General features: G+C 36.7%; 1 protein-coding gene across 2 annotated transcripts in view; it reads right to left on the reverse strand.

Moving 5' to 3' along the window:
• Positions 1-14,360, reverse strand: part of PROS1 (protein S) — a 69,135-nt gene that overhangs the window by 38,769 nt on the left and 16,006 nt on the right. For both annotated transcript variants that reach the window (XR_008199681.1, XM_052642899.1), the window contains exons 2-3: positions 5,483-5,640; positions 2,378-2,402 (exon numbers count right to left, since the gene is read on the reverse strand). Coding sequence is in view for 1 of the 2 variants with exons in the window: in XM_052642899.1 (XP_052498859.1) it covers positions 2,378-2,402; positions 5,483-5,640 (183 nt within the window). In the remaining variant the exon portion in view is untranslated. The remainder of the gene's footprint in view (positions 1-2,377; positions 2,403-5,482; positions 5,641-14,360) is intronic.

Raw genomic sequence — 14,360 nt, forward strand, 5'->3', positions numbered from 1 at the left:
ATAGTTTATACTTACATTGTAGTCTTCCTGGAGACCCAATGAGACCTAAGCAATCTTAGGTCCTGAGTATTCTTTCCCTGAATTCATTTGTTCCTCCTCTTGAATCACCCACTCCCAGAATTATCTTATTCTAGCGTGAATATTTCATTAGGATTCTGGCTTGTAAGAAAGCCTCATTTTGCAGTTCTGGACAAATCAGACAGCCAAAATTCGAAACCCTTAAGTTAGAGGTTCAGGTGAAATGCTTCATATGGTGACTGGGACACCAGGCCAGACTACAAAGTACGTTTAACCCATAAACCACCTTATATATGAGTCCATACTAATACAGTGATAACATTTTTTTGGAATTTTTTGCTAATATTTTTAGAAGTACAGTGTGAAGAGTGAGCTGCATGGTTACTCAAAGCAGTGTGATCCTACCCTTACTTTCCCATTTCTCTTTCTTTTTGTCCAACAGGAAGGCAGGATGTGGGAGAGAGCGAATGGGTAGAGAGGTGAGAACTGGAGAGAGATCGTCTTAGCTTTTGTAGCCTGAAGCAGAAGCTCTCCCAAGAACTGGAATTAGGAATAGAAACTTGGGCCATCATGGAGGAAAGCCTGAGAGAGAGGCACTTTCAGGAGAGGTTCCAGTGGTCAGGACAGAACACACTAGAAAGAAATCTTGGTTCTAGACGATGACAGCTCCTATACCCATATTGTCATACAATTATCTTTTGTAACATTTTATGATTATATTTTATTTTAGAATCTTTATTTTATGATTATAAATCCAGTCTATGTTGGGTTTATAGTAGTTTCCCCCTTTAACCTACATTTTGTGTTTTGGTATTCCTTCTTTCCCTTTTTTTCTTTTTCCTTGTTTATTCTTGCTGGAAGTTCATCTAATTTACTTTCCTTACTTTGCCTTTTCAAAGAATGAGATTTTCTACTATTAATCCTCTCTTTGTTTTCCATTTACTTCTATCCTTATTTTTGTTATTTCCTTATTTTTTTTGTTACTCAGGGTTTTCTCTCTTGTATTTTTAAAAGTTTGCTTGATTTGAATGCTCAGGTTCTTTTGAAAATACCCACTGTGTCCTCTTACCACTGCCTCAGAAGTCAGCACGCCAGGTCTCCACACACACATAGTGGGTCAGGCCGTCTTCAGTCTATCCGTGGACTGCTCACATTTCCTGACCTTTTTTTCATTATATTTTGTTATTATTAGCACCTGGAATAGCTATTGCTTCTTTTGAGATGATTTTAAGAGAAGTCAGCAGTCTGAACTAATCCACCAGTTGGGCAAGAACTAAAAACTAAAAGCTATTTCTGATGTTTACATTTTGGCTCAGAATGTAGCATTCTTCCCAAGAAGTTTTTCGCTCATAAATTTAATCATCCAGTTTATCCAGTGATATTTTACAGGCCTACACAGACGGCAGAGTTGTTTACTCTATTTTCTAAGGAAAAGAACACAATTTAAAAACTTACCTTTATCTAATGAAGCCCTGAGTATTTTTGCCCAGATTCCATGTTTTCAGCGCACTGCATGGAGGATGTGGATAGACTAACATGTTTCCTGAACTCTTACAACTCTAAATCCAAATACTGTCCGAAAAATAGGTAATAGTGATCTAATTTCTTGGGTGACATTATCTCACTGTAAGGAGCTCGCAGCATGAGCTGTGATAATTAGTGAAATTACTATTAAGTTTACCAGAGACAGGATTATAAACATTTCTTTTTCCCACTTAGGAACACTGGCCTACAAAATATACACATCAAATGACAAAAAGGTTTTAATTAAGGTAGAGCATTTCTGTTCTCAACAGTGGAATTCATCACATATAACTAAATAACGACCAAAATATAAAATGTGAATCAAAAATAAATCATAGTAAAAAAGGTCATACTTTTTTTTCAACTATATAAATCAGTTGAATTATACTTTACATTTGAAGAAAGTTTGACATAATTTTTAAAAATCTATCTAATTCATGTGTTTATTTGGTATTCCCAATAGCTCTGAAGTTAGAAAATAAAGTTATAACATAATATAATACAGAAATTAAAAAGTTAAATAAGTTGCCCAATCTGACACAGCAGAAACTTTAAGGTCTGAGACTAGAGTCCACATCATATTATTATTATTTTTCTTAGGACTTCAGCTTTTCTATTACACTGCCAAATAAGATAGGCAAAGAAAGTGAAAGTTGGGTACATGTCTTTAAATAAAAGGACAGAAGGATAGCAAATCTGCATACAGAATGAGATCTTACTCCCAAGGCTAACGAAATTGTATGGGGTGGAATATAGATAAATGGAGGATTGGACTCCATCATAGTTAAGTTTCTATCATTTTTAAGATTATATGATTGAGATCTTTTAAACTTACCTAAATATTTTGGATAAAAATATTCCTAGAAAAAAAGAAAAGAAAAAATATATCTTAACAAAGGTAAATTTCACTATAAAGTTAACATTTAATTTTAAAACATGTTTTTATATTAAAGATGCAATAAATTACATATAACTGTCATTTTCACATTACAGTATAACATTTTTTCTATAGTAAAAGGTACACAAGAAATATATGGCTAATAGCATTAAGCCAATAAAATGCTTTTAGGCTTAAAGCAATACTGATCAATTAAATCATTCTTCAGAGACTTCTAAAATGAAAACAGGTTCCATTGAAGATGTTAAATGTGACTACATATGCCCCCTTTTTGTAAATCCTTTAATTTTTCCACGATGATTAGATACCCATTCGATATATTTGACATCATGTTGATTACACACACACTAGATTAATTGCTGAATAACATAATTTGAATTGAAGTGGTCATTTATCTTTTAGCATCTTATGTACATGTAATACCTTACTTATAAACTGGTGATGTACCAAGAAATTTTTCTGTAAATCAGTAATTTGGACTAAGGAATACACTTTACCAAAAGGAGAAAAATGTTAACAGTGATTTTCTGATGGAAAGGTCCCCAGGCTGGTTCACAAAAGCCTACTTAAGTCATAAAATATCTAACGCGCAATACTAATAGCATAAGAACTTCTCATGAGAAACCAACGTTTCTACACAAAAACAACCTCAAGTACAGAGCATAACTTTCATCCAAGATACAATTAAAGTCCTTATTCCTTCCTCCTCTCACATATAAACCTACACAACACTTATCTACTAATTTCTAAGAATGAGATCCAACCACTAAGCAATTCAGACATTGATATTGTCTTCTATAGCAGCGGTCCCCAAATCTTTTTGGCACCAGGGACTGGTTTCATGGAAGACAATTTTTATTCCAGACCAAGGGAGTGGGGATGGTTTCAGGATGATTCAAATGTATTATGTTTATTGTGCATTTTATTTCCATTATTATCACTTCAGTTCTACCTCAGATCATCAGGCATTAGATCCCAGAGGTTGGGAAAAAGCCAGGACGTAGGTAATGATGAATGGGTTCAACACGAGATAATGTAATGGGGAAAGCACTATGTTAGGGACAATGGGGAGATAAGCAATAAGGTGGTGACTGGGAGTCTGGACTAGGGTATGAGGGATGTAGACAGGGAGTGTTTGGAAAAGGAAAGAAAGTGAGAAACAATAACAAATGCTTTTTCTTTCATTTCACCCATTTCTTCCTCTCTTCCACTCTCACCATCATCTCTTTTTCTTCTATCCGTAACACCATTATCAGAATGAGTGGAGGAGAATAAGCACATAAATGAGTTTCTTTTCTCCACTGTTTCCCTCCCCTCCACATGTCTTCTGTCTCATTCCCCATTTGCTACTCAGAGGTTAAACTATGATAAACTATGAGAACATATTTAGTGTTAGAAATACATGCTTAAGTACTGATGGGTGATATAATAAAATGAAATCTTGGGCATGCAGGCTTGTTTTAAAATGTTCTGGCAAAACAAACAAAAATTAGAGAGAGCGGGGTACAGAATAGGCAGAACAAGAATAGCAGATGGTTGATAATCACTGAAAAGGGAAGGAGTCCCTACTTTGGGAAATAGTTTCAATTTCCATAATAAACAGAAACATTTATGTATATGTATATTTGTGTATTTGCTTCCTACACAATAAGAGTACACTGTTACCTTGTGTGAAATAAAATATTTTTGCCTTGTCAATTGCTTTTCCACAAAAGACAGCAAAACTAAGAGAAACATTTGGTTTCAAACTTGGAGAGTGTTAAAAATGAGTACCTTGGGGAAAATTCCCTTTGAACCTATTAGAGTATGTGGAGGTAAGAGGATTAAAGGGTAATCCCAGAAAACACAAGTTATTACTGTCCTGGACAAGTTCTTTCACTATAGACAAATGATTCCTGCTTGTTACTGCTTATCTAGTCTCATGGTCCCAGGAGCTAAGTCAGAAGTAAAGGAAGTATTTTGAAGATACATATGCCTCCCTCGTTTCCTTTTGGATATACAGTTCATACAGCAAAAAAATCTAGGGTAACCCCAAAGGTCATCAAATTTTAATTCTCAAGGTCACCCTCATCCTAATTCTTAGAGGCACTATTTATATTCTTGCTACCCACAGAACAAGTTAGAGAAAGGCTTCTCTAAGAGAACTGGGGGGCTAAAGATCAGCTCTAAGGGTCTCTTATTTCGGTAAGATATTTAGGGATCTTTATAGTTTTCTAGACTAGCTTGGAAAAATGTATGCACTAAAGATATAAATTCTACCCCTGGGATTATCAATGATTTAAAGTGGGCTCAGGAAACTTCCCAAGAGTTTATGGAATAAATGAAAAGTGTTGTTAGGAAACGCAGTATTGAAGAATTCAGTAAGCATTCACTGAATACCTATTATGTACCAAGCTCTGAATTAGAGGTCCTATTTTCTAAAGCTTAGTTAAAAATGCCAGTGGAGAGAATTAATGAAGCATAGTGATAACGATGTAGTCACACACACACACATGCACACACTAGAGATGCCTTCCCCTCACCCAACAATACAAAATACTGGCTGAAAGAAAGTAGTTACAAACCATGAAATTCATACTATTTGTGATAATTAGGTATAACTGAATTATAGTTTGGTCAGAGCATTTGCTTTCGGCAAGTAGTATTTCCCTAACACGCCCACCCTTGAAGGCACTGCCTCCTGAAATGCTTCAGTGGGAAAACGCAGAAGTGATACTGTTGTGGTTCAGTTGCTAAGCTGTGTTCAACTCTTTGGGAGCCCATGGACTGCAGCCCACCAGGCTCCTCTGTCCACGCGATTTTCCAGGCAAGATTACTGAAGTGGTTACCATTTTCTTCTCCAGGGGATCTTCCCGACTCAGGGATCAAACCCTCATCTCCTGTGTCTCCTGCACTGGTGGGTGGATTGAGCCCACAGAAGGTGATATACACAATCATTAACTTTAAAAAGGAACACGAGGGAGCAGAGACTAAAGCTGGAAATGTTCCATTTGTAACTATATGTCCAGGTATACTAACTGACCACTTTTCATGAGTTCTTACCGTTTCCGGGTTATTTTCAAAGACTTCCCTGGCTTCTTCTTTATTGCATAGTTCTTCAATGCATTCTCTTTCAAGGTTGCCCTTTTTTGTTTCTTCAAGCAATGAATTTGCACGGCGTCTCCTAACCAGGACTTGTGAAGCATGTTGCCTCGACAAAACTGAAGGAAAAAAAAATATGTTTACATGAAGAAATCTTTCATTTCTCCTCTAAAATATTTTTTAAACATGAGAATTTAAATCATTTTTTTGTCTGTAAATTGCATGGCATTCAAAGTAGGGTTAAACTGAGGGGGAAAATGCAGATACATATCCCCCTTGGTTAACAACCCAAAGAGCAGTTTGGTGTGTAGCTACAGCACTTGTCTAATGATTTGCACAAATTATTCAAGTTTGTGCTTGAGGTCAAACATAACTAATGAAAATTCAATGTTTACCTCATTATGACAATGTTGGGAAAAATATCATGCTGAAATGATTGTCAAAAGTCATAGCCACAGCATCTTTAGAGTAACAAATTTCCTCAGTTTTAATGGAAAACTTGTGTGATCTCTGAGAAATGTAGGAGTACAGTTCAATCAGCTATTTGAAAGATATTTGATAGGCTAAAACACCTGGTTATCTATACAAACGAGAAAATAAAACCCCATGGCAAAAGGAAGACCATATGCAAAGCACAAAATACAGAAGGCAAAGAGAAAAAACATGGTAACTTAGAGTATATAAAAAATTTTAAACAGTTGACAAACAATGATAAAAATAACAAAGTTCAAAATCAAGCAACAGATTGACATCTAGAATCTATAAACAACTTTTGCAAATTAAATAAAAAATAATACAATATGGCAACCAATACAGGTAGGTGTGCAGTGTATGTGTGTGCTTAGTCATTTAGTAGTGTCCAACTCTTTGCAACCTTTTGGACTGTAGCCTGCCAGGCTCCTCTGTCCATGGGATTCTCCAGGCAAGAATACTGGAGTGGGTTGCCATTTCCTTCCCCAGGGGATCTTCCTGACCCAGGGATTGAACCCACCATCTCCTGTGTCTCCTGCAATGTAAGCTGAAAGTAAAGAAGCCATGTGTAGAAGGTTAAAAACAAAATAAAAAGTGTAAATAAAATATAAACAAAACAATATCATGCAAACACCAATACAGAGAAAAATTGAAGTAGCCAATAAACATGTGAAAAGATGTTCAACACAAATTTTTTAAAGCAATCAGACTTTTGCCTAATAGATTTGCAAAAATTTAAAAGAAGGAAGGTACTGCCTCCTTCCTTCTTCTTCCTTCCTTCCTTGAAAAGTGCAAATTATAGATGCCTCATCTATAGCATAATCCTATATATACCAGCCATATTTGTAGATGTGTAAATATCAGGTGGACAGAATACAGAGAAAAGAATTTGGAAAGACACTCAAGCTACCATCTGCAGTTATATTTGAAGAAAAGAATGGTGAATATAGTGTGGGCTTTATCATTTTAGTATATGAATAGAACATGGTTTCTTAATGAAAAAATTTTAAATCACATATAAAATCTACAAATAAAATTTTTAATCCTGATTTTTAACCAAAAATGGTTATTTCACTAGAAAGATAAGCAAATAAAGTATCTAACTAAATTAATTTTTTTCTTATTTCTCTCATAACCCAGTATATAATGACTAGATCATCAAAAGTTGACAATAGAATGAAGAAAAAGAACAGCAAAAGGACTAACTAGTCAACACTTACTATAATTATTAGTTGGATAACTGAACACCTTTCAAGAGTAATTTATGTTTATTTTAGTTTTATATGGGTTTCCTCACCTACAAAACAGAAGTTTAAATGTGATGATTAACTAACAAAAGCATTTGAGTTATATTGAATATATTTTTAACAATCAGTTCAGTTCAGTTCAGTCGCTCAGTTGTGTCCGATTCTTTGTGACCCCATGAATCACAGCACGCGAGGCCTCCCTGTCCATCACCAACTCCCGGAGTTCACCCAAACCCATGTCCATCGAGTTGGTGATGCCATCCAGCCATCTCATCCTCTGTCGTCCCCTTCTCCTCCTGCCCCCAATCCCTCCCAGCATCAGAGTCTTTTCCAGTGAGTCAACTCTTCGCATGAGGTGGCCAAAGTACTGGAGTTTCAGCTTTAGCATCAGTCCTTCCAATGAACACCCAGGACTGATCTCCTTTAGAATGGACTGGTTGGATCTCCTTGCAGTCCAAGGGACTCTCAAGAGTCTTCTCCAACACCACAGTTCAAAAGCATCAATTCTTCAGCTTTCTTCACAGTCCAACTCTCACATCCATACATGACCACTGGAAAAACCATAGCCTTGACCAGACAGACCTTTGTTGGCAAAGTAATGTCTCTGCTTTTGAATATGCTATTTAGGTTGGTCATAACTTTCCTTCCAAGGAGTAGGAGTCTTTTAATTTCATGGCTGCAATCACCATCTGCAGTGATTTTGGAGCCCCCCAAAATAAAGTCTGACACTGTTTCCCTGTCTATTTCCCATATATCTCTCACCATTTTTATTGCTGCTCGAAATCAAGATAAATCAAGGCTGTGTGCATCTAAAAGATGCTATTCTGTGAGCACGCCAGCTCACAGAAGTGTGTTGTTAACTGAAAAATGGAAGCCCAACCAACAATGAAATGGTCTGAGGTTAAAATTATCTCATTTATTTGAAATAGTTTTAAGCATGCTACCTGACAATAATATAGCAAAAACTTGGCCCTTCTGAAAAGGAGAACGCTTTAGTCATTCAGTCATATCTGACTCTTTGTGGCCCCATGGGCTATAGCCCACCAGGTTCCTCTGTCCATGGGGATTCTCCAGGCAAGAATACTAGAGTGGGTTGCCATTTCCTTCTCCAGGGGACCTTCCCAACCCAGAGATCAAACCCAGGTCTCCTGCATTGCAGACAGATTCTTTATCATCTGAGCCACCAGGGAAGCCTTTCTGAATGTCGAAGAAAATAGGTTAGCCTCTCTAAGGAAAACAATAACACTTTGTATTAAAGATGAATATACTGATGTAATAACAAAATAATCAAGGTCAGATGCAATTGGAAAACAAACCATAAACATCACTCCTTAGCATTTCCTCCTTACAGAATATCAAACTTTAGAATTCAGAGGTCAATATTTATACTTAAGAATATCTCTTTCCCTATAAGAGCCTCATTGCATGACACAGACCATGTGTAGTAACACATATTATACTTATCTTTGGGGAAGTTCTCGATTGTCAGGGAGAACTAAGTGATAATTTTTAAAAATGCTCACATAAATTTATAAAATCAGAAGAAAACACAGCAAACTCCATCACTACAGAGATAATGAAAATCCAGAGCATACAAGATATTTGCTCTAAGTTATTAAGCTTATAAACAACAAAAGTACAATTTAGATCACAGGCACCCCAATGCTCAGACCTGCAACTATCCACTACTATTTACTACTGCTTCTCAGAAAAGAGGGAAAAGTGTCATTATCTCTGATAATGAGAGGAATATTAAAAATGAAAATTGTCACACCTCTGACCTAAAGGATAACAAAGCTAATAATTTTAAAAAAATGATTCTGTCTAAATAAATTTTGTCTGAATTTGAAAGTTTGTTTTAGTTTACCTAGGTTCAACCCAATAATACTTTCAACTGGGACGGTGTATCAGTTCAGTTCAGTTCAGTTCAGTCGCTCAGTCGTGTCCGACTCTTTGCGACCCCATGAATCGCAGCACGCCAGAACAACTTTCAAAGTGCATATTAGTGATTTCATTTGATCCTACATAAATAATGAAATATGCTACAGGATACAATTATCATTTCCATTTTCTTATTGAAGAAATTTTGGAGCTGAAAGAAATTACATGTATTTTTCAAGATCACAGAGCTACAAAGTGGTGCTAAGGAGACAGGAATTTTTAAAATTTATTTATTTTTAATTGGAGGATAATTACTTTACAATATTGTGTTGGTTAATACCATACATCAACGTGCATCAGCCTTAAGTACACATACTTCCCTTCCCTCTTGAACCTCCATCTTGAACCACCCTTCCACGCCAAGCCACCCCTCTGGGTTCTCACAGAGCCCCAGTTTGAGTTCCCTGAATCATACAGCAAATTCCCACTGACTATTTTACATACGGTGGTACACGTTTCCATGCTACTCTCTCCATTTGTCATGCCCTCCCTTCACCCACTGTGTCCATACGTCTGTTCTCTCTGTCTGCGTCTCCACTGCAGCTCTGCAAATAGGTTCATCAATACCATCTCTCTAGAATACATATGCATTAATATATGATATTTGCTTTTCTCACTCTGACTTACTTTATTCTGCATAGTAGGCTTTAGGTTTATCCACCTCATCAGAATGGACTCAAATGTGTTCCTTTTCATGGCTGAGTAACATTCCATTGCATATATGTACCACAGTTTATTTATCCATTCATCTGTGGACGGACATAGGGACAAGAATTTAAATATACCTATCCTCCAGTGCTCTTTCTTCTATGTATTCTACCACTTAAATGCCCACAATGTATTTGATTTAAAAAAATAAATTATGTGGTTGTGTAGTGGACATACTTGGTATCTTAAATAAGACATGTATTGTCTGTTATAAAATAAACCCACTCATCTAACAGAATGTGTTTTCAAAGGAATCTACCATTCCTTGTACAAAAAGCTATAAATGTGACATCACGGATCTAAACTAAAACTACAGAACTGTAGGATGAGACAAATATATGTTCTGAAGTGTTCTTATCACTGGCTCAAAGTCTATCTGCCCCCAAATATCTATCCTGCTGGCATGCAGGAGTGTCTAAAAAGTTTAATTATTTATCATAATATTAAATATGGCACCATAAGCACATACATGCTCGTTTTGTATTATCTCCTATTAACCCTGTCTCACTGTTAAACACATAATAAACTAAAACTCAGAGAAATGGAGTTTAACCTTACCAAATTCCCATAACTGAGAACAAAGTTCATCAAGCCTGGCTCCAAAACCCATTCTCTTTCTGCATCATCACACTGTCTCTAATCATTTGTTTCACTTCTTTTAGATTAAAAAGTTTTTCAAGAAAATCCTTGTGAAAAGCCAACTAACACGCTTGAAAGTGTTACATTCAGATGAAAATTTTTAGGTTATATTTTGTTATGAGTAGTCCTAGAAACATGACTGAATCTGCTTGATTTTTTACCTTATCTGAGTCATCCCTTCTTCAAAATAACGACCACAGAAGCTGAACAATTATGTCAATAACATAACCACTGACTCCCTCAATGTTTTCTGTGGGAGCAAAAATTTTTTTCAGCATAAATTTGATTAAACAACAAAAAATAATTTATTGTTGTTGGTACATACTTCATTTAACACCTGTCATAAGGATAGTGGAGTTAGCATTGCCTCTGTGGTGGTGGTGGTGGTTTAGTTTCTAAGCCATGTCCAATTCTTTGTGACCCCATGGATCATAGCCCACCAGGCTCCTCTGTCCATGGGATAAGAATATTGGAGTGGGTTGCCATTTCCTTCTCCACGGGATCTTCCCCACCCAGGGATCACACCCACAGAACTGCATCTCCTGCACTGCAGGCAATTTCTTTCACAGCTGAGCCATCAGGGAAGCTCAGCATTGCCTCCTCTCACAGGAAAATTCCCTCACTGTTCAATTTAGTTTGACCTCCATCAAGAGTTAAAGAAAAACGTTAAAAGCCCCTTTCCCACTTAGGTGTCCAAGCCTACTCTCTTCCGTTCAGAAGGGTCAGAACTGCACGTTGTCCAAAACCAATCAGTCAGATGCAGGTGAGGTAGCAGATGGAGGAGACCCAAACTTCAGGCTGGTTCATCCTCTGGATCTCTTACCTTTGCAGAGATAGTTCTCACATTCCTCCCTCCTAAAACTCACCTTTTTAAACTCTGCTTTCTGTCTCTTCTTTTAGCCCCTCTTGGCATCCCAAAAATGAAAAACTGTCCCTAAAAGAATGTCTCTGAGAAGGGAATTTTAGGCTAGCCTTTGCTTTGGCAGAGTGTTTGAATCTTTGTTTCTTCTTCAGTGTGGGACAGGGTCAGGGAAATGGCATCCAATGTACAAACAGGACAATTAGATAACACTTTGCGATGTAATTGTGCCTCCTATCTCTCAACTGCTGAAATGGCATGTTTTGCTTACACAAAGACTGGTAAAAATAGAATTGCTATTTTTGATTGATATAGGAAGTTACTATTGCTATTTTCCAAATGATATAGAAAAATAACATAGAAAAACCATTAGTTAATAACGATTGGAAATTTTATTTTACAAATTTCATTTTAAATAATCACATATTTGAAGGAGAAAGGATACATGTATATGTATGGCTGAGTCCCTTTGCTGTTCACCTGAAACTACCACAACATTGTTAATCAGCTATACTCCAATACAACATAAAAAGTTTAAAGACTGAAAAAATTAATCATCACATATTAAGTGTAAAATTCTTTTTTATTATAAAGATTTATACAATAGAATATTTACAATTGAGGAGGGGTATTAAAAATATGAAGGTTGCAAGGACTAAGAAAAAAAACAAAGATAGATTTTTAATTAGGCATTCATCAGGCTACATAATTATTACAACTTCAGAAAAGCTTGTGTTAGCCTTAAGAAACAAATGTTATATCTGTACATATGTTATACGTCTATTCTTTTAAAGTAAAGTTTATTTTTTTTTAAAGAGAGCTAAAATACTAGCTAATACACTTCTCTACATTTCACATTTGTTTCTTATTGAGGTCCAACTCCCATATCTGTACACCACTACCAAAAAAACCATAGCCTTGACTACACTGCTGAGCAACTGATTCTTCTCATATTACTATATTAAGGATTGGGAAAACATTTTAAAAAGTATTCTGTAAAGGTGAACCATGCCTCTGTCTTTAAAGAGGACTAAGCAATGAAAAGGCTGACAAGAAACAATTTAAGAGAATCAAATACTGTAAGAAGTAGGTCTGTGAGCAAGTGAAAGTCACTCAGGCATGTCCGACTCTTTGCGACGCCATGGACTATACAGTCCATGGATTCTTCAGGCCAGAATACTGGAGTGGGTATCTTTTCCCATCTCCAAGGGATATTCCCAACCCAGGGATCAAACCCAGGTCTCCCACATTGCATGTGGATTCTTTACCATCTGAGCCACAAGGGAAGCCCAAGAATGACTGGAAAGGGTAGCCTATCCCTTCTCCAGCAGATCTTCCCAACCCGGAATTGAACCGGGGTCTCCTGCATCGCATGTAGATTCTTTATCAACTGAGCTATAAGGGAAACCCTAAGAGGTAGGTCTGGATAAGGTCTAAATCTAGGAAAGAAGAAGAGGAGACAACCTGTGAAGTAGATAGTATACCTATAAAGGTGAGTTTTATAACATTTGGATTAGGAGAAATGAGGGTTGGCATTTAGAAGTAGGAAAGCAGTGGCATTTTAAAAAATGTGATCATTGACCGCCTTCCCCCTTCTAGAACAGATCAAATGAGTAGGGAAACAATGCTTGAACTGTTTAGTCACAACAGAAGTGAAATGAACCTCTCCTTACTTGAAGATTTAATTGTAACTAATTTACAGCCCCTAGTCTAGGATAAAAGAGTAAATCGAACACTCTGCCAATTATCTCCAAGATTAAACCTTTGCTTTAGCCCTAGACAAAGACAGGGGTACATAGTAGTTACTCCTTCCAAAACTACAAATACTTCTACCCAAAAGACAGAACAGGCAGCTTATTACCTTGAAATAAACTATATTGTCCATTTCTGCTATTTCATGTGTTTGCTCTCAGTAAGTGATAAATTAAGGTATTTTTGAAGGAACTCAGAATTCAGAGTTTGGCAAGGTCTAAAGAGGAAATTTCTATAGCCCTCTCTTTTCTCCTCTAAACAACTATACTGTAAATTGGTTATACTTTCTGAGGCTACAACAAGAGGTCTCTTTTTAGGATATGCAGCAAGATATTTATGTAGTCAGCTTGCTTTGTCTTTTTTACCTCATACACATTAGGACACCAAAACACCATCTGATTTGATGTCATGTAACAAGAGGTTACAGCCCAGTAAATGTTTTGTTTTTGTTCTATTTGACCTATTTTGTTAGGGTGGCATCAATTAATATTATTAGTTCAGTGGCCTGTGTCTGTATTTACGTTTGGAAAAGCAAAAGGCAACAATAAGAGCTGGCCTAATTCTGCAATACCCCTCTTCCTGCACCATCTCCCAGACCTCCCCAATAAGCAATAAGTATGAAGCATGCTTAGAGGCTTAGGAAGACTAGATCTCAAAGGCTTCCATTTTGACTCTTGTGCTGTGCTTAGTCGCTCAGTCGTGTCGATATTTTGCAACCCCATGGACTGTTGCCCACCAGGCTCTTCTGTTCATGGGATTCTCCAGGCAAGAATACTGGAGTGGGTTGCCATGCCCTCCTCCAGGGATCTATCCAACTCAGGGATCGAACCCAGGTCTCCCACACTGCAGGTGAATTCTTTACCATCTGAGTCACCAGGGAGTCCCACCAGGGAGACTCTTAGGATATAACTATTTTTTAAGTGATGATGTAGAAATAAGATTATTTGGAATGTTGGTAAAGCATTGACTAGATGTTTATAATTCAACATAATTTCTACCAACCTTTCAGAACTTCCTGTGGACTTTCTAAAAGGCTGTAAGACACAGTCTAAATAACAGTGGAGTAAAATGATAACTTCGGAAAGGAGAAAAAATGATTGGGATAAGAAATTGAGGGAAAGAAGGAAAATAAAACAAGTAATAAGGAAAGATGCATTTAACGTATATTGTGTGGGATCAAGTAGTGCAACTAGAAAGAGTTATTTCAAAGAGTAATGTGAAA

Source organism: Budorcas taxicolor, chromosome 1, assembly GCF_023091745.1.
Source record: "Budorcas taxicolor isolate Tak-1 chromosome 1, Takin1.1, whole genome shotgun sequence".
Lineage (NCBI taxonomy): Eukaryota > Metazoa > Chordata > Mammalia > Artiodactyla > Bovidae > Budorcas > Budorcas taxicolor.